Raw genomic sequence first — 20,081 nt, forward strand, 5'->3', positions numbered from 1 at the left:
TTATGGACTGATGAGATGAGAGTGAGTCTTGATGGGCCAGATGGATGGGCCCGTGGCTGGATTGGTAAAGGGCAGAGAGCTCCAGTCCGACTCAGACGCCAGCAAGGTGGAGGTGGAGTACTGGTTTGGGCTGGTATCATCAAAAATGAGCTTGTGGGGCCTTTTCGGGTTGAGGATGGAGTCAAGCTCAACTCCCAGTCCTACTGCCAGTTTCTGGAAGACACCTTCTTCAAGCAGTGGTACAGGAAGAAGTCTGCATCCTTCAAGAAAAACATGATTTTCATGCAGGACATTGCTCCATCACACGCGTCCAAGTACTCCACAGCGTGGCTGGCAAGAAAGGGTATAAAAGAAGAAAAACTAATGACATGGCCTCCTTGTTCACCTGATCTGAACCCCATTGAGAACCTGTGGTCCATCATCAAATGTGAGATTTACAAGGAGGGAAAACAGTACACCTCTCTGAACAGTGTCTGGGAGGCTGTGGTTGCTGCTGCACGCAATGTTGATGGTGAACAGATCAAAACACTGACAGAATCCATGGATGGCAGGCTTTTGAGTGTCCTTGCAAAGAAAGGTGGCTATATTGGTCGCTGATTTGTTTTTGTTTTGTTTTTGAATGTCAGAAATGTATATTTGTGAATGTGGAGATGTTATATTGGTGTCACTGGTAAAAATAAATAATTGAAATGGGTATATATTTGTTTTTTGTTAAGTTGCCTAATAATTATGCACAGTAATAGTCACCTGCACACACAGATATCCCCCTAAAATAGCTAAAACTAAAAACAAACTAAAAACTACTTCCAAAAACATTCAGCTTTGATATTAATGAGTTTTTTGGGTTCATTGAGAACATGGTTGTTGTTCAATAATAAAATTATTCCTCAAAAATACAACTTGCCTAATAATTCTGCACTCCCTATAAAGCAGAGCATTTGGAACTTATTTCTATTCTGTCACTACTGGAGTTGACTGTTATTTATATTAGTGCCACAGAGTCACCCATATGGTATGAATGAAATGATTTATTTGACGGTGATAAGTTAGTGTCATCACTAAATCAGGAAGCAGAAAGCAAGACACATGCTAGCAGATTGATCTAACAGTGACCCATGATGCAAGTCACTTCATGTTTTTATGCCTCTTCTTTAAGCCATGTAGAGTAGTTATTGGTTTTCAGCACGGAAGATTTGCATACTCTCTCTTCCTGGCTTTCAAGGGTCATAAAAGATAAGAGGTTCTCGAAAAGCCATGACAGGCAGACATTCACAGGTCTGACACAGTCATACAGAGTGTTACTGATTGAAAAAAAAAGGTGGCATTTTCTTCTCAGAGAAACTTTAATCATGCCATACAGCGAAGATACGATTAAGAAAATGCTTCCTAAGGTAAGGAATGTTTCATTTATCGCTGGATCAGCGGCTGTAGTTTCATGTACAGATTTCTCCAGTGTTTGTTTGTTTTTTGTCTATTCTCCTTTTAATTTTTGTTATTTTATGTTTTGAAGATATATCTTCGGAAGTGTGTGGCTCATGAAATAAACGTGGCATTAACTTACTTCAGAAACCTTGTGCCCGTAATGGATAAATATGGTAAGGTTCACAGTCCAATGCTGCCGAACTTTGTAAACTCGGTGGAAAAAGGAACGTTGCATTGTAACAGTAACTGCCTTTGCTGTGTTTTGTACAGTTTACAATGATGGAACTACAAAGAACTTGATGAGCTTAACCGGAACCATTCCTGCCACGATTAATAGTAATAACATTCGCATTCCATTTTGTTCTCTTTCATAACAGAATAACTTCAAACAAAAAATATGAAAGGTTAAGAATCTCTCTGATTTTGATATCTTTCTCTTTGCCATTATACAAGATATAACATATAACATTCCTATTTGCCTGTGGATTGAGGAAACCTACCCCCAAACTGCTCCCATCTGCTATATCAGACCCACACAACAGATGATGATCCTCAGCGGAAAGTATATCTCCAGCAATGGTGAAGTCATGCTGCCTTACCTGCGAGAGTGGAAGAATGTGAGAATTGAAGCAATATTTGTTTTCGACAAAGCTGCATGTGGGGTTGATTAGGGGTTGATTTTGCTGGCACTGACACAATGTGGCTGCATAACTCTACAGCCAGAGCGCATGAAAGTGACCCTTTCCTTCTATTATTAGGGGGAGTGTGACCTAATGAGCCTTGTTCAGGTGATGGTTGCCGTGTTTGGAGAATTTCCTCCTGTGTGTATGAAGCCTTCTGCAGAGCCTGAGCAAGCCTCTTGTAAGTAGCACACACAAGCACGAAAGAAGCCTCTATGCTGTCAACAACAACATTTGTGTCCTGATAAGATGGAGCCAATAATCGAGGATCCGCCTGATTGAGTTTGAAAATACCTTTCACTTGTCAGAATGTCAGACATGATCATTATTTGATTAACGATATTTATTCTATTTGTTCAGGTTGGCTGCAGTTCCACAGACAACCAGAAGTATTTACAGACACAGATGGAAGTTTATATCTGTCTTTAACAAGAGAAGACGGGCAACCTTTTCAGCAAGAAAATGAAACTAATTGTTAGTATTTTGTGCAATTTGGCAACAGTTTGTGAGAGAAATGTTTTTGTCAGTTTTTCCCCCCATATTGTGGATATGGTATCTATTGACTGTGTGTTAAATAGTGAAGTCTTCAGATATGAAAAAGCATGCTGTATTTTTATATTTCAAATGATTTTCATCACAAATTAGCACCCTTTCATTTGATTTTGTGTGGTAGCAATAAACATTTTAACCACCTTCATTGCTTTACAAGTGCCTCATAAAGATGTTGCTCAACTGCATCAATATTTTCTGGGCTGTTTGGACTTTAGATGGGTGTGGTCCTCTGTCATTTTATAAAAGCCTGTCTTATTTTATAAACTGATATAAAATAGAAAAAAACTACCTCTGTCAATAGAATATAGGTATAAGCTTTTTTCATCAGTGTAAACACATACCCGGAAGACTCTGACTGAAATATAATCTTTTGTAAAAACTGACTGATTTATTCTGTTATTGAAAATAAATAGCTATGTTAAACCTGCATTGCTTGTTATTGTTGAAATAACTCTCATGGAATTGTAGTTCACTAACAAAACATTTGATTTTTGCCCATAATATTTAATATAGCAACTATAAATGGCTGAATATATATAGCCTATGTCTTCCTTGTCCTGCTAAAGAATATAAATGATGGCTAAATGTGTGATTGATGACTATAAGTATGATTTTGGGATACCACATAAAGTTGTGGTCAGAAGTTTCTATACACTCATCATGGGAATCATGGGAATTAGAGGCTTTGCATTTTTCTTAAGCTTAAACACACATGAACACATTTGAATTTATTTTGAATTTTCTCTAATCCATACCGGAGCAAAAGTATACATACAGGCTCACATATACGCATATATTTCCACTGATATTTGTTTAAATGTCCTAAGTTAAGTCAAGTGGCTTTTATTGTCATTTCCAACCATGTACAGTGGTACAGTACAGAGTGGTAGTGGTAGTGAGAGCCCGAATGCTCTGGTACCTCTTGCCAGAAGGCAGCAGGGTGAAGAGTGTGTGTGAGGGGTGTGTGGGGTCCTCCACAATGCTGTTGGCTCTGTGGACAGAGCAGGTGCTATAAGTGTCTGGAGGGAAAAGAGGCTTCAGTGATCTTCTCAGGTGCTGTCACGATCTGTTGTAGGGTATTGCAATCCGGTACGGTGCAGTTTGCATACCAGACAGTGATGCAGCTACTCAGGATGCTCTTGATAGGCTCTCTGTAGAACATGGTGAGAATGGATGGAGGGAGATAGGCTTTTCTCAGCTTCTGCAGGAAGTAGAGACGCTGTTGGGCCTTCTTGAATTTGGTGATCTTGACGACCTCCACAGAGGATCCATCGATGTTAAGTGGACAGTGATTGCGCCATGCTGTCCTGAAGTTGTACCTTGAATAGACTCTTTAGCATCAGTAAGCTTCTGGCATACCTGTGGCTGAATATTTGACCAATTCATTTAAACTGGTTGGCTTGCTGGCATGGCCCAGACTTTTAAACATAATCCATAATTGTGACTTTGGGAAGGCCTTTCCAGAAGCTTGATGTTAGTGGCGATCATGGCTCAAGAGTTGGGAGTTTGCCTTGTAATTGGAAGGTTGCTGGTTCGAGCCCCGGCTCGGACAGTCTTGGTTGTTGTGTCCTTGGGCAAGACACTTCACCTACCAGAAGGGCCGATGGTGCGATATGGCAGCCTTGCTTCTGTCAGTCTGCCCCAGGCTACAACTGTAGCTTGCCTCCACCAGTGTGTGACTGGGTGTGTAAAGCGCTTTGGGGTCCCTAGTGGGGACTAGTAAAAACGCTATACAAATACAGGCCATTTAGTGTGCTTTACTCATTTCAAAGCCAGTTTTGATGTATGGTTTGGATCATTGCCCTGTTGGAATATGGAATTGTGTTTAAGTTTCAATCATCATCATAATTTGAGGTAAAAGTAGAAGAATTTGTAAATACCACTGGCAGCAAAACAGCCCTAAAGTGTGATCCTGCCAACACCATGCCTGTCTCAATTTTACTTTAATATGAGATATTTAATATTTAATATGAGCTCTTAAAAATCTCATATCATATTATCCCAATATTATCCCAGTAGAGCACTAAACTCTTGGAATGAAGACTTACTCATGGTTTCTAGAGTATCCAATAGTTGAATGGCAGGAAGAGCCTGCAGCTCTCTCTCTTGTGGAAACAGCTCCTTTGGATTCAGGAGACAGATACTCTCTAGTTTTAAAATTAGATTTAAAACTTGATAACGCTTATAATTAGGGGTAGAGCAGGCTTCCTTCACTCCTAATGCATTTGGATGCCACTGCAACATGTGAATAATTTTTGTATATTCTCTTCCATAATGTTTGTTTTGTCCTTGTCTGCTATGCTCCCCTTTTGTTTCTTCTCTATTGCCTCACCCCGAGTCCTGTTGTGGCAGATGAGTGCCCCTCCCTGAACATGTCATGCTTTAGGTCACTTTTTGTAAAAAGGGAGTTCTTCCTTCCCACGGTAGTCAAGTGTATGGAAGAAATATAGTATCATCAGAATTCAAGTATTCTGTTTGTGTGCATCTCACGGAAGTAAAAACAGTAAACATTAAATAAGATGTAATTATTAATTCATTTGATGTGTACATTTACAGATTTATATCACGGGCTATCGTAGAATTTGGGGATCTTACATTGACGTGTTAATCACATCACGTCACACAGGGACCGGAAGCACTAAAGAGAACTGCCGGAAATTCCTTTTGTTGACCATCGGATTTTTGTTTTCAAGCTCCTTTTTACAATTACTCGTTAGCTATTTTGTCGATTTATGAGTTGTTTTTTGAGTATTCGCGTGGAACACAGATACAGTTCCCGTTTACAAGACTGGAAGATTTCTCGTAGTAGCTGAATCACGCCCTTGTTTGAGTCCGCCCGAGCTAGGGCTAACGTTAGCCTTGCATTTACCGGAGCTCCGCTAGCCAGCTTTAGCTTGCATTCGCTGTCACTTTAGCTGTCATAAAAGTCAGCTGTTAAGACGCTTAACTTATTAATAAGAAAAGTGAAAATAAACACCTGAGGAACATGGCAGTAGTCAACGAAAGTAACCTGAAGAAAATGCTAAAGGTAAGTTTGAGCTTGAGTGTTGACTGTTGAAAAACGATAGCAAATTAGCTCATAGCGTCCTGTTTGACACTGGCTAACGTTAGAAGCCAGTTTAACATTTCCTGGTACGGTTTTGTTTAATAGACTGTCAATTTTCGCCAAATTTAAGATAATAAAGTATCTTAAATATTGTTTTGGTAAAATATATTGTACTAAATTAGATTGAGGCATAACTGTGTAACCATAGAACACACAGTTGCACATATTATTAATTGAAGTTACTTTGGTTAAAAAAATGAGACCACGGTTTTGGAGGTTACCGTAGACCTGTATTTATATTGCCAGTCGTGTTCAGAATACTTTAGAGAATTGTTTATTACCAGGTTTGTGATGCATCGGTGGGAAAAAGCTAATGACTCTCAATCGGTTGCCAGACCAAGGGACTCTATTGACACTGGTCTTAAACACTTCTCTGATAAAAATGAGTTTAATATGGATAATTGTATCCATACTGGTATTGTACTAATTTACGTTCACAAGGCTTTTTAATTGGATTATTCTAATTTATAAGCAAATGTAAAGAGGCAGTAAATTTAATCTGTAAGGTGTTTCAAGTCCTGTTTACAGTATGTAGAATTAAATAATGGTTCTTCAAGGTCACCCCTTGGAAATTTTATCTGTGGTGTACCGCAAGGATCTGTTACAGGTCTATTACTGTTTCAGATTTGTCTTTTGAACATTTCCTTTATGTACGTGATTCTTATCCAGCTCTTGTAGTTTGTGTAAAAATCCTAAGGATATTGAGCTTAGCTCAGTAATAAGAATCTGTTATCCCGCGGTTAGAAGAACAGTAAGCTTGCACTTCATTTGTTGAAGAGTGAAAGTATTATTTCTGATAGTAAAAAAAACAAACAAACGTGGCCTGTCAGTGAAATATAATTCAGTTAACATTAGCTCAACTGACAGTGCAAAATACCTATCAAATAAGTTGACTTTTATTTTTAGTTGTATTTTTTTAGTCATTATTCTGGTAATTAAGTGATATATGTTTTTAGTCTGTGATATGTTTTGGAGTGAAATAAAATCAATCAGTCAATACAAATGATCACTCTCAGTTTGTATGGCACTGAATTTTGAATAGCAGCTTGGTAAACAAAATATTTAAAAAAAAAAAAAGTAAAAATATTAATTTTGTCTCCTCTACTTGTTGCCCAGCAATACAAATACAGAGACCTGACTGTTCGTGAAATAACCAATGTGATCTCCCAGTACAAGGATTTGAAGCCAGTCATGGATGCTTATGGTAAATTAAGTAATATTTATCTCCTGTTTTTAACTGCTTGGTTTCACTTGTATGTTGTGTAATGGCATGCATCTGCTTGTATTTCAGTATTTAATGATGGCTCCACAAGAGATCTGATGAGCTTGACAGGAACTGTTCCTGTGAGCTACAGAGGTAATGGATGTTTCTTTGCTCTCTAAAAAGAGGTTTTCCAATAAATTAATAACTTTATATATATTTTTGAAAATTTCAAGCATAATTAAGTGGTTTTTTTTTTTTTTACTACTATTTATAATGTCTACTAGACTACTTTTTTTCTATCCGATGTGGTCACTCTGACTTACTGGATTAACTGCACCTTTTTTTTTCCTTTTTACACCATTATCTCAGGACAAATGCCAAACCTAAACTTTCTCACCTTGTGGATGTGGACAGAAAGCAGTTTTTTTTTAATCTTGCTTGAATATCAGACTTTGTGATTTTTTTTAAATGTGTATTTGATGTACAAAGATACATAAAATGTGTTTCACTTAATATGTTCTTGATAATAGAATATGGAGTTTGTTAAATATTAAGGGAGGAGTGAGGACATTAAGGTTTTGGACAATAGCTATATTATAACACTGTGTATTTGATTTCTGTAGGTAATGTGTACAACATCCCAGTGTGTTTGTGGCTCCTGGACACATATCCCTACAACCCACCTATATGTTTTGTCAAACCTACCAGCGCTATGATGATCAAAACTGGCAAGCACATAGATGCTAATGGAAAGATTTACCTGCCGTATCTACATGAATGGAAACATGTAAGTAGTAATTCTTTTAATCCATGTTTAAAAACATGTTTTAAGGTATTAAAAGCATGTAGTGTGACAACTAGAGTTTCTGCACACAAAAATGTAGCTCAAAGAATTTACTAGATGGAGAAAAAGGCAACATTTTGGTATGCTGGATTATAGGACAAAAAAAGTGCCTTTGTGGCTCGAGATATCATTTGCATTCTTAACTTGCCTGGCAATTTGGTTAATAAAATGTGTCTCACTGTTTTATAGCCTCAATCAGACCTGTATGGTCTGATTCAGGTGATGATTGTGGTGTTCGGGGAGGAGCCCCCTGTGTTTTCTCGTCCGACCACACAAGCTCCTTACCAAGCCTTTCAAGCAGCCGGACCCCCAAATTGTGAGTGACATACATTTCTTGTACACAGTAGTCTGTGAATTTTTTTTCCCAAAGTGTTAGAAATTAGGTTTTTTTTGTTTTTTTTTTAATGGTGCATTTACTTCCTTGGGCAACAGATGGAGCTCACATACTATGGCAACACAATACTGAAACTGATACTTTATCTCTGTCTCTTCTGTGTGCCTGTGAGCAGTCCCAAAAAAAATCAATGAAACCTTTGACCTTTGTGTCCTGAGATCTCGTTTTTTGTCTCTCTCTCTCTGCTGCAGCTTCCTACATGCCTGGCATGCCTGCAGTGTCACCATATGGTCCAAATCCTAACTCTGGGTAAGATTTCTCCCAAGCCCTTTTATTTGCTGCCTACAGCTAACACTTATATGTGTGACACAACAAATTCAATATGTTTGATGGTGGAGTATTCACTGACTTTTATTATCAAGACACTGCAGCACTGGCTCTGTTACATGTACAGCTGAATTTTGCAAATACGGTCTTGAAATGTTTCAGAATAGAAAATGTAAAGCATTAGCTTGACAATCATCTAACTATTTTCAGAGGCTACCCAAGTTATCAGTACCCAGGGGGGAACTCTTACCCAGCCACTGCTGGACCGGCACACTACCCCACCCAGACTCCAGTTTCCACAGTGGGTAAGTATTACATCCAGCATCTGGGTGCATATGTTTTCTACTTCCAGGTATCTTTGAAATATTAATGTAGAACAGTTTTAATTCTCAGCAAAAAACGTTATTCACCCTTGATAAAACTTTATGATCTTTAGTTAATCCATACTGAGACACTTGACCTTTTGACTTCGACTCTCTCACCCTCTGAATAACTTCAGTAGCGTACCAAGTCACCAGTGAAAGGTCATTAGTGTAACTAGAGTGGGGTCTATTAAAGGCCAAAGGGTGGGATGGCCCTGAACGGAAAGGGAAAGCTTCTTTTTGCCCCCCACAACTTAAACTTCAGAAGCACACAGGTCTATATTTAGGTTTGGAACGGTAAAGGAGAAGAAATGGGGTCACCTAGTGGGTGAATTAACTCTGACATTTGTGGCGCTGACTCCAGACTGTACACAAGGTGGTCTTGACTCTGCAGACATTTGCCAGTATATTTACTGCTATATAATCTGGAATTTGCCAGTCCTTGAACTGTCTTGTGTAGCTAGTATAAAACACTAATAAATAAACATGTAAATTGTTTTACAATACAGTCCAAAATACCAGCTGTAATGCTTAGTAAGGTTGCCTACATGGAATTTGTTTTTCAATAAAAGTATGAATTTGTTAAGATGTAATTTTCCTTCTGTTGCTTTTTTCACCACCATCCTACAATATTGTTGTCACTGTGGATAGTGCTACAACCAGAACATAAATCATAGATTGGCCAATGGGTGTTAAACTGAAACTAAAACTGGAGGCCAATAAATGGCTTAACTGGGAAAATCATGTGAATACTTCATTCATTTTCCATCATTCTGGAAAACACCCTTTTGGACCCTTTTGTTTGTATATAAACCTTGTTGTCAGATTTCTCTGTGGTGATGCCTTGCTGTGCCTATAAATACTGTTGAAAATATTTTAAATGTAGTGTGAATTGTTTGAACTGAATAACTGCAATGCAAGGATGAATAGTGGAGAGTTTTTCTTGGCTCATAGTGAGCTTTAGGGAGTGACTATGTGCGCTGGTAGAGTTGGTCTGTGTATATAGTAAAGGCCACAAGTCCATGTTACCATATTTGACAGAAATCTGTGCATTTTCCTCTTGCCTCCACCAAGAACCTGAAAAAAATGTCTGTTATGGTTTAGTCAAACATCCTCACCTTAGGGTGGCACAGTTTCTCTGTGGAAGAAAAGCCTCCACAGAATTATGATTTAAATTATCATTTTTACAGTTATCTGAAGATGATTAGCTTTTGTCAATTTACAGTAAAGGCCCTTTTACATAGGACATGGTATGTGTAAAAGAGACTTAACAAAATCAAATATAATTATATTTGGGTGAGATTATGGTTTAAGTTGTAGTAGTATCTTTTTTTCCATCTGGCTCTCCTGTTCACTGTCTCAGATGACTTATTATAATCTCTTCCTCTTAAGGCCCAAACAGAGATGGCACCATTGGCGAGGACACCATCCGGGCATCTCTAATTTCTGCAGTGAGTGACAAGCTTCGCTGGAGAATGAAGGAGGAGATGGACAGAGCTCAGGCAGAGTTGGATGCCCTGAAGCGAACAGAAGAGGACCTGAAGAAAGGACATCAGAAACTGGAAGAGATGATCTCAAGACTGGACCAGGAAGTGGTGAGAGATGATCATACTTTCAGTGTTAAATCTTTCTGTTTGTTTTGTTCTCTATTCACCACAGATAACTGTTACAGCAGTCATTTTTGAGATTTGCTAAATATGTGCAATCATCACGATGTTTCCACTAGACTGAAGTTGACAGGAACATCGATCTGCTGAAGAGAAAAGACGAGGAGCTGAGCGAGGCCTTGGAGAAAATGGAAAACCAGTCGGAGAATAATGACATTGATGACGTCATTGTGCCCACAGCGCCATTGTACAAACAGATCCTGAACCTGTACGCTGAAGAGAATGCAATTGAAGACACAATCTTCTACCTGGGCGAAGCCCTCCGCAGGGGTGTCATAGACCTGGAAGTTTTTCTCAAGGTAACCAGATCTAGATAGCTGCTAGCACATATAAGCAGAAACAAGTATACAGACACTTTAACCTATCTGCCTCTTTTTTTTTTTTTTTCTGTTATAGCATGTACGTCTTCTGTCCAGGAAGCAGTTCCAGCTTCGTGCTCTTATGCAAAAAGCCCGCAAGACTGCTGGGCTTAGTGACCTCTACTGACCCACGCTTACTACCTAGAAACATTCATATCTTCATGCTCTCTTACTCTCTTCTATCATCTTGTATATCAACCAGCTGCTCTATTTTATAGTCTTATATTGAATTTATTCTGATAGAAATTTGAACAGCACCAACAAAGACAAAATACATATTTGAATGGTAAATTGCAGCCATAGTTGTAGCTAGACAGTTTAGATTTTAAACTAACCAAATACTCCTTTGAGGTCATTGTGTAAGGACATGACCTAAACATGAGAGGGTTATTTTTATGACCAAATATTAAAAGCAAAAAACACTGTCATGACATTAAATTTGGCCTAAAACTAAAGCTTACAGGTTCTGTTGGCAATTTCTTTGCCATAACACATGATTTGGCTAGTAGGTACAGATGGTAGGGGCTTAAGTACAGATGGTAGGGGCTAAAAGTGAAGAGCTTTGTAGAGAGCCCATATGATCACTCCCTTTTGTAATGAAAAGATATGTCTGTAAATACACAGGAGTACTTTTCAGGAAGGGAAGGGTTCATCCTCAGGATTTCTGTTCATGTTTCAGTAGCCATGAAGTTATATCCATTAACCTGAACCGATTTGTTTGGGTCAGACATTCAGCTTTAATTTGAGCTCTTATCCCACTTGCACACACTACTATTACTACATTATTTTCCATTTGTATGTCTCCTTATGGAGGGTGTGTGCGTGTGTGAGAGAGAGAGGTTCTTTCAGTGTGTGGCGGCTGCTTGTTATACCCGTTGACTGCTTTAACCAGTCAATCATGTACATTTTTTTGTTTCACTCTGTAGAGTGTCTAAGGTAGGTGGCAGGCTTGGCATACATTACTGGATCGTAAAGGAATTTCTCCATTGTATCTGATTTATTTTCTTTTTTCCCATGCTGTCCATTCTCAGTCCTGCTGAGAAGGTTAAAGTAAACATAAGTTAAAAATTTGTGAATAAAACTGGGTGTTAAGAGGTACAAAAGTAAACAAATGTACTAATCAAAACTTTAACTTGTGTAAAGTTTTTTTTCTTGAATTTAGCCTTTTACTAAATGCACTTTGAATTGTATTATAGATTTTGTTTTGTTTTTTTTCCTCAGTTTAACCATAGGCAACTTGCTCTTTTATGTAAAGATGTAAATCAGTACAAATAAATTGATTTAATAGGTCATCTCTTTTTAGTCATGTCATTCATGTGGCTTGCATAATTGATATTATTCAACGATTTTCTGTGTTGCACAACCAAAAGGTAGCGGTGGTTCAGAGTGTACCAACTTGAAGATTGGTGCTCTAGTCTGTACACCAAAGGCCAAAATAATGAACTATAATTTCCTCCACTGGTTTGTAGAACTGCTTTCTGTAAGAAAACTGCTCTTAACACAGACCACTTATGAAACCAGTGATAGTTACATATTAAAATGCTAGTGGTTGTGAGCAGGTAGAATAGTATGAATACGAGTAATTTAAAGGCAAGTTAAATATTTTGAAGTCTTGCATGAAAAGCTCAGATCAGCCTCATATTGGGCAACAGCTGACCCAGCAGCTCCGCAAACAAACGGACCCCCAACCCCAGGTTTAATGGTAAATGCAGGACAGAACACAGGACAAACTTGAATAATCCTGGCAGATTTATTTGATGTTACAGCAAACAGCTTAATATCCAGCTGCCATGACATGTTTCCCAGTAACTTATCGATAAATCCTCTTTAATATTGTGACATTAATACATAAATAGATCTAACATTTATAAATAGAATTTGTTTTTAAATGTTCTTTTCCAGAGTCAGGTGGTGTAATAATAATAAAAAAAAAAATTAAAAAAAAAAACCCTGTTAGAACATTTAGGGTACACAAGCAACTTTTGTTTTAAATGACTGTAGCAGTCTTATGATTCATAACCCAACCCTTTCCCACTGGCTCTGTTATCTGAGTTATATTATGGCAGTCACATTTTATCCTTAATAGATGTAAACTTTGCCAGTTTTTTTGTGTGCCATGAAATTTGCTTTCAAAAGTATTTTGTCAGTGCACTTGTGGTTAGGCTTTAAGAAGGCTTCAGTACCAAGAAAGTTTATGGAAGTCTGCTTTACTATAATATAAGGTACTTTGGTATCATAAGATTTTGGACCAGTGACATATGCAGCAGTGTTACTGTGGGTGAATAGGAAGCCCTCCTCATACAGAATGGAATGTCTCCATTATACTCCAAGATATAAACAGAGATTACCAAGTGGAGAAACATAACTTCAACGGCCACAGAATGCATACAGACTGACCTAGGAGTGTACAGAAAAAGCAATAACAGTACTCGTAACATACAGTACACAGAATATATATGCACAAAGACTGCATGATTTCAGAGAGGACAAATGGATGACAAATACTTACTCTCCAACACAGGCTGACTTTACGGATACGAGCATGAGTTTCCAAAAATTTCATGGAAGATCAAGGCCAGGTTGAAGGAAGCAAAGGAAAATGACACCTGTATGTGAATCTCTCAAACGTAAAACCCAGCTTTGAGTGGTTTAGTTACAAGCACTTGGCCTTTTAAGAAATTCACAGGTGACATCAACCAATTACAATGAGAGACACAAGAGGGAAACTAGGAGGGAGTCACATGGTGTCATTTTAGGGACAACTGGAGAATTCAGAGACGTGCTTTTCACAGAGTGAGCTCCTTCTGTACACCCCACAGGGTCTCAGCACTCTTCACCAGCTGCTTCTCCTCCTCAGGCTTCAGCGTCATGTGAATGACATCTGTCAAGCCACTGTTGCCCAGGATACAAGGGATGCTCAGGAAGACTTCGTCCTTCACCCCATGCATGCCCTATACAGTAAAAGGCAAGGAAATGTGATAGTTACAAGCTGACCTTGTCACATCTGTGGAAAGTATAGCATTTTCTTTTCAGCAAGTAAAAATAAAGACTGAAATCCTCATCTACCTGGACAAGTGTAGACACAGGGTGCACTTTGTGCAGATTCTTCATGATACTTTCCACTAGGTCAGCAACAGACATACCAATGGCCCAGGAAGTATAGCCCTTCAGCTTGATAACCTCATAGGCTCTGCAGCATGGACAAGAAATAAAAATGAGCATGGCATATAACAGACTGAAAGGAGAAATGGGTCATGTTGTGCGATCTCTTTTTTTTTAACAAGTTTATAGTAGACATTGATTGCAGCCACTGGTATTTGCATGAGAAACTTAAATTTGACGAGTTGCCCATAAGAGTTTTGAAAACAGGGATACAAAATTGATTTAATTAAAATATTTAACTGCCTTTAAAAAATAAGACAAATGAGTTCTACTAGCCATACAGAGGTGCACATTTACAGATACCATTTCTTCTGTTGAAACAACACATGTGGATTTCTCTCATCTTTGTAAAGATAAGTGAAATGATAAGACTCAACTGGGACACAAAGAACATTGTATTGCACATGGCTGAACTCTAAAGACCCAGCTATTACAATACAAGTCTACTGATTGGCAGACAATAAATGATGGTGCAATATTAACCTTTCTGCAGAGAGTTGCATACAACTTTCAGACATACCAATACAGATAATGGGTCATACGGCGTCATTACTGCCATTTATGGATTCAGTGTTAATCATTGTCAGGCACTTCAGTTAGACACGAGTCAAAGAGAACAAGTGAGCTTTAGTCTAACACAGCATTTCATGGGGAATAGTATAGGCACTCCATACATGTTGTTAAAAACAAAAATCAGTATGTTTGAAGAGGATGACAGACTCCAGCAAATAAATTGCAACACTCACCCATCAACCACCATCTTGTGCACTGCCTTCCAGTCCTCTGGGTCACCCTCAGCCCCCATCTTTGGGTTGAGGCCTTGAAGAGAAACTCCAGCAACGTTCACACCACTCCACACAGGCACTACGAGAAAGAAATACACCCCACTGAAACAGGAAATTCTGAACTGTACGTGACAGTATAAATGTCGCAAATAATGTCGCTAGCGTACCACTAGAGTCTCCATGCTCTCCGATGATCCAACCATGGCAGCTAGAAGGATGCAGGTGGAGCTTCTCTCCCATGATGTGGCGGAAACGAGCAGAGTCGAGGTTAGTGCCAGAGCCAATCACACGGTGACGGGGGAAGCCACTCAGTTTCCAGGCAACATAGGTCAGGATGTCCACTGGGAAGGTGCCAAATGAGAAATTATCAGCCATTAATCTGCTTCGAACAGGAATTGGACCATGTAAACCCCACATGATGTAGACTCCTTGTCTAACCTGGGTTGGAGACCACCATCAGGATGCAGTTGGGGCTGTACTTGACGATGTTGGGGATGATAAACTTGAAGATGTTAACGTTACGCTGCACCAGATTGAGACGGCTCTCGCCCTCCTGCTGGCGGGCACCTGCAGTCACTACCACCACCTTAGAGTTGGCTGTCACACTGTAGTCTGAAGAGATGGAGGGAGGGGAAAAAAAAAAAAAAAAAAAAAAAGTTGTATTCCACTCCAGGTTAGTCAGCAAGTAAACTAAATGACAGTTTGTCAATTCTCACCTTTATCAGCTACAATCTTGTGCGTCTTAAGGAAGAGGGATCCGTGCTGCAGGTCCATCGCCTCACCCTTCAACTTGTCCTCCATCACATCAACCAGTGCCAGCTCATCACACAAGTCCTAATTATTATATTATAGGTCAATTTAACAACCAAACAAACTTTACATAACACAGCAAACACATCATTTCTGGTAAATGTCGTTGGATCTGGTAAGTCTATTGCTCTAGCCATCACAACCTTTACATCTGTCCCAGTGAAATCCTATTGAGTAAACCTTTTTCAATCCCCAAATAAGGATAGTAGCAATCTTCTTAATTTCAACAAGTTTATTCCCCTCCTACCCGTCTTACCTTGAGCAGGATACTGACAGCAGTGGCCATGCCCACCATGCCAACACCCACTACAGTCACTTTGCACCTGCTGCCAACAGGCTCCTCCTTCATCACATGGCCAATGAGCTTCTCCATGGTGGACATCTATTAAAAGTAAAGATAAAGGAAATGAAGGATATGAGACACAAGACGTAAGGACGCCATGCAGAAGTATAAAGGGGAAGAGAATGAAGGGAAAAGGTTGGGGGGGTAAACAGAGGGGAGTGAGAGAGCATGAAGAAAGCGAGACGCATAATCTATGAAGCAATTTGAATGTGTGGTTACTAGTTGGCTCACAAAAAAGTTTCCATGACTAATTTCACATCCCACAATGAATCAAGCCTGGATTTTATTGTATTTCATCATTACAGAACTGAAATGTCATTTTCATTTGAACACTTTCATTAAGGTTGAGAGATTGAGCTTTAAAGAGCCTCTCCTTGCATCCATGGCAACCACTGCTTTTGAAAGCACTGCAGCTTGCCTCTGTGCAACAGGGAACATCCCCAGATGACCTCACATGCACACACACTGCGTTTCCTGGCTCCACCACCGGTGTGACAAGGCACAGTTTCCACTGAGACGTGTAGATGAGCACGTATGGCCAAGTACAGGCCCAGATTAATGCACTGAGACATCTACTAGAGCTCACTTGAAACCTCTAAAGTGTATGAATGTGACCTTACATCTTCCATGATTTATGTCCTCGGTAAAGCTTTCCCAAACGGGTTTATGGTGCCAATTGATCCCTTCTAGTCTTAAATGCTGCACCGTTAAGAGAAGAGGATAAAGCAGCCTCTGCATTAGGGTGCGGCTTACTTTTGAATGAGCATCCACTAGTGTACAAGTGACCAGTGTCCTTGAGCTGCCAGGCATCTATCAGTTTACTTGAAACAAACAAGATGGCTGGAGCCAGAATGTCAGTCTGACATCAAGGTGACCATCTACAGCTTGTATATACAGTTTGCTCAAAACTGTAGGATAAAAATGTAGTAGTGTAATCCATACTACATGTACCAGCATTTGGACCCATTATAATCTAGGATTATTGCCAGTGTTCTATATGGGACAGTGCTTCACTGCTGTGCTCCACAAACCAGGCAAACTGCTTCCTTAGTTGCCTGAATAAGAGGACGACTTTTAGTAGCTGGAAGAGTATAATGGGACATTACACACAGTCCTAGTGTTATCATGTTTCCCAACATTATTGTGCTCATTTGGTTAATTCTTTTGCCAGCAGGCCACTAAAGGCTATACAGGGTGTCAGGTAACGGCTGCCGTTCAGCATCTCAGTTACAATGCTGCTGCACATCTCTTGTCCACATCTGAATTCAAGAAAAGACTGTTGTTGAATTTAAGTCCTAGAAAAGCTTTACCGCCCTGCAGTCGTCATAGAACCAGACATTAATAGTTTCCCCACAGTCTGCATCTGTCAAATATTTATCCACAACTCTGTGCCAAGAAAGGTCCGATGAATCAGACAAAGCCGACAACGCGGGGACGGCATTTCTGGCAAAGCCATAAAACACCAACAAGACAATTAAAGACACTGCGTCCCTGCGATAGGCAAGCACGCCCAAGCGCAGTAAATTGCAAGGGCCAGGGTCATTTATAGCTGTTGGAAGATGGTCGCCACCGCGGCTGTAGGCATGCGTAGCCAATGCGCATTTTACGTCACCAAAACCCAAGCGCCTCGATCACGGGGATGGATTCAAACAGAAAGAACATAAAAAGGGTTTTTAAACACCAACGAGTCGGAATATTTCCTGTTTTTATTACATTTTATACAACGGGCGAATAAAATACTCCATAATAGCCCACAAGTAACTATGCATCTGCAGAATGCCCAAGACAACCTGTTACCTCTGCTTGACTTGTTTACTTATGCTATAAGGGAAATAATACTGACAGAAATCTTAACTGATTTAATCTGCAGCTGAACCCAATTAATACTGATTACACATCGTCACGCCCCGGTCTGTCCTCTAGCACGCGGTTTGAGACATTCAGCTTTTAAAATCTTTAAATAAAAAACAGTCTTTAGAGAGTCCTGGGTGCAGATGTGGTGTGTAGAGTCAGAGTACCGCGACCCATCTTACCTTGAAGGTTTCAAAGAAACGGGTGAAAACAGGAGTTGGAATGTGTCAGCTCCACACTAACGCTCTTTGACTGAAGTGCTGCCGGTGTGAGAGTGTCTCCCCGTATTTAAAGACAGCCTCCGGCGTGGACGTTACGTACCTACATATTAATGAGTAGTGATGGGATTTCCGGCTCTTTTTAGAGAACCGGCTCTTTCGGTTCGACTCACTAAAAAGAGCCGGCTCTTTCGGCTCCGAACCGGCTCTTCAGGTTGTTTTGTTGCTTTAATTAATTTATTATTAACAATAATATAAAATTATGCACAAAAGGAATTACTAACGTAAAAACAAGTGGTTTTATTTATATATGTTTATATATAAATATATGCGGTGGCCCCTAGAGACAAAACACGTACAAACTCCAAAACACATTTCTAGCATGAACTGAACTTCCAAAGCAGAGCTACTAGATCACTTAAATTACACAATTGAAAGCATGTGTGTATTGTTTGTGTATTTATACACAGGCACTCATATATATATTCAAATAATTTAAAAAAAAGTTCATTTACCTGTTATTACCACACACCAAATCCGGTCGTTGGTACTTGCTGGCTTGTGTAGCCACAAGATAACAAAGGCTCAACACTGCGCCCAGCATCCTGGAGCACTTCTGTTGTTCTTTTGTACGTGTTTTGAGTTTTTATGTGCTTCTGAGTTTTTATATGCTTCTGAGTTTTTACGTGCTTCGGAGTTTGTACGTGTTTTTACGTGTTTTGGAGTTTTTACGTGTTTTGGAGTTTGTACGTGTTTTTACGTGTTTTGGAGTTTGTACATGCTTCAGAGTTCGTACGTGATTTGAAGTTTGTATGTGCTTTGTCTCTAGGGGCCACCGTAAATATACTTTTATTTATTCACTCCACATAAAATGTAATAAATAAATCATCTAATACAAAAATCAACTATTCACATTTCAAGTTTTAACTATTTACATTTTCAGCTTTTTCCTTTCACAAATTTAAAGTGAAAAGAACACAAAACACTGCAAACCACAACACAATTAAATATAAATTATAATATGAAAACTAAAAGAACATGCATATTCTCTGTCATATGGACCTGCATGAATAAACTTTCTCAATCCTTTATCATCTGCAACCGAAAATAGTTGTGGATGATTACTATACCTTTCTAATGTTGTTGTCCCTGCCTCTCTTTCTCTCTCTCTGGCTCTGTTCCTGTGCTACTGAGTGTAACTACCGCCCCTCCCCCCTCTGCCCAGCGTAAAGCACAAGGCTCGCGTGCAGAGTGAAGCGGAAAAAAAGTGCGAGAGAGAGGCTGAGAGAAAGGAAAAAAAAAAAGAAAACCACGTGACGGCTCGCGATAAGGAGCCGGCTCGCGTCGTTCACGTCAAAGAGTCGGCTCTAAGAGCCATTTCGTTCGCGAACGACCCATCACTATTAATGAGGTCGGATGGTTGTGTGGGCACTAACCCGTGTTGAATGTCACGTCCACGGCAGGATGCGGTACTGAGGTCTGGTATAATCTGCTCTGTGTCCTTTAATATTTTCAGGCAACTTGCATTTAAAACGATGGAAAACACGCACTCCGTTCTCGCCTGTGATAGATTAACGCACAGGTTACAGTGTAAGGTGAAAGTACAGGGACGCACTGCGCAGTCTGTCACAGTCCGCACATAGAAGAAATAGTTCCCACCTAAATTACTTCAAAAAGCCTCCGTGCTGGTTTCTAATGCAGTTCTGTCATCCACACGGACACAGTAACAGATAATGATTTTAAATGAGGGTAGCAACATTCTCAACATAGCATTATAACCGCGGCTTGGTTGCCGGACGTGAGTGGATATTTCGTGACAATAATAAGGGAATTTGTGTTAAAAGTGTGTAAGTCACCGAGATAAATATCACGTGGCTGTTAATTTAACAGGAAACGTTACGGTTTTGATTTGAGGATAGCCTTTCATACGCCGCCCATGTGGCCGTGACTGGAAGGAAACAGTGACTGTGTCGTCATACAGTCAGACGAGCAGCATTTCGCGCCACCTCCTGTCCACTCTGAGTTATTTCAAAACTAGTCGAGTTACTCACCCGT

At 39.6% G+C, this 20,081-nt stretch overlaps 2 protein-coding genes across 3 annotated transcripts; one reads left to right on the forward strand and one right to left on the reverse strand.

The window, feature by feature from the left end:
* The first annotated feature begins 5,269 nt into the window (after positions 1 to 5,269).
* On the forward strand, positions 5,270 to 12,149 carry tsg101a (tumor susceptibility 101a). The gene is made up of 10 exons (XM_082541404.1): positions 5,270 to 5,682; positions 6,877 to 6,964; positions 7,052 to 7,117; positions 7,588 to 7,751; positions 7,998 to 8,124; positions 8,394 to 8,451; positions 8,680 to 8,774; positions 10,224 to 10,426; positions 10,558 to 10,797; positions 10,895 to 12,149. The coding sequence occupies exons 1-10, from the start codon at positions 5,641 to 5,643 to the stop codon at positions 10,982 to 10,984; spliced, it is 1,173 nt and encodes a 390-aa protein (XP_082397530.1). The 5' UTR covers positions 5,270 to 5,640; the 3' UTR covers positions 10,985 to 12,149.
* A 439-nt stretch (positions 12,150 to 12,588) lies between these two features.
* On the reverse strand, positions 12,589 to 19,618 carry ldha (lactate dehydrogenase A4). Of its 2 annotated transcripts, none has more exons than XM_082539100.1 (8): positions 19,463 to 19,618; positions 15,871 to 15,996; positions 15,521 to 15,638; positions 15,243 to 15,416; positions 14,972 to 15,145; positions 14,766 to 14,883; positions 13,924 to 14,047; positions 12,589 to 13,808 (listed from the first exon to the last, which is right to left on the reverse strand). In XM_082539100.1, exons 2-8 carry the CDS (start codon positions 15,994 to 15,996, stop codon positions 13,644 to 13,646), a joined length of 999 nt encoding a protein of 332 aa, XP_082395226.1. In that variant the 5' UTR covers positions 19,463 to 19,618; the 3' UTR covers positions 12,589 to 13,643. The 2 variants fall into 2 exon arrangements, with proteins under 2 accessions (XP_082395226.1, XP_082395225.1); XM_082539099.1 differs by lacking the exon at positions 19,463 to 19,618 and adding an exon at positions 17,991 to 18,120.
* Between the last annotated feature and the right edge of the window lie 463 nt (positions 19,619 to 20,081).

The sequence above is a fragment of the Aulonocara stuartgranti genome (genome assembly GCF_965226115.1).
Source record: "Aulonocara stuartgranti genome assembly, chromosome: 7".
Classification (NCBI taxonomy): domain Eukaryota; kingdom Metazoa; phylum Chordata; class Actinopteri; order Cichliformes; family Cichlidae; genus Aulonocara; species Aulonocara stuartgranti.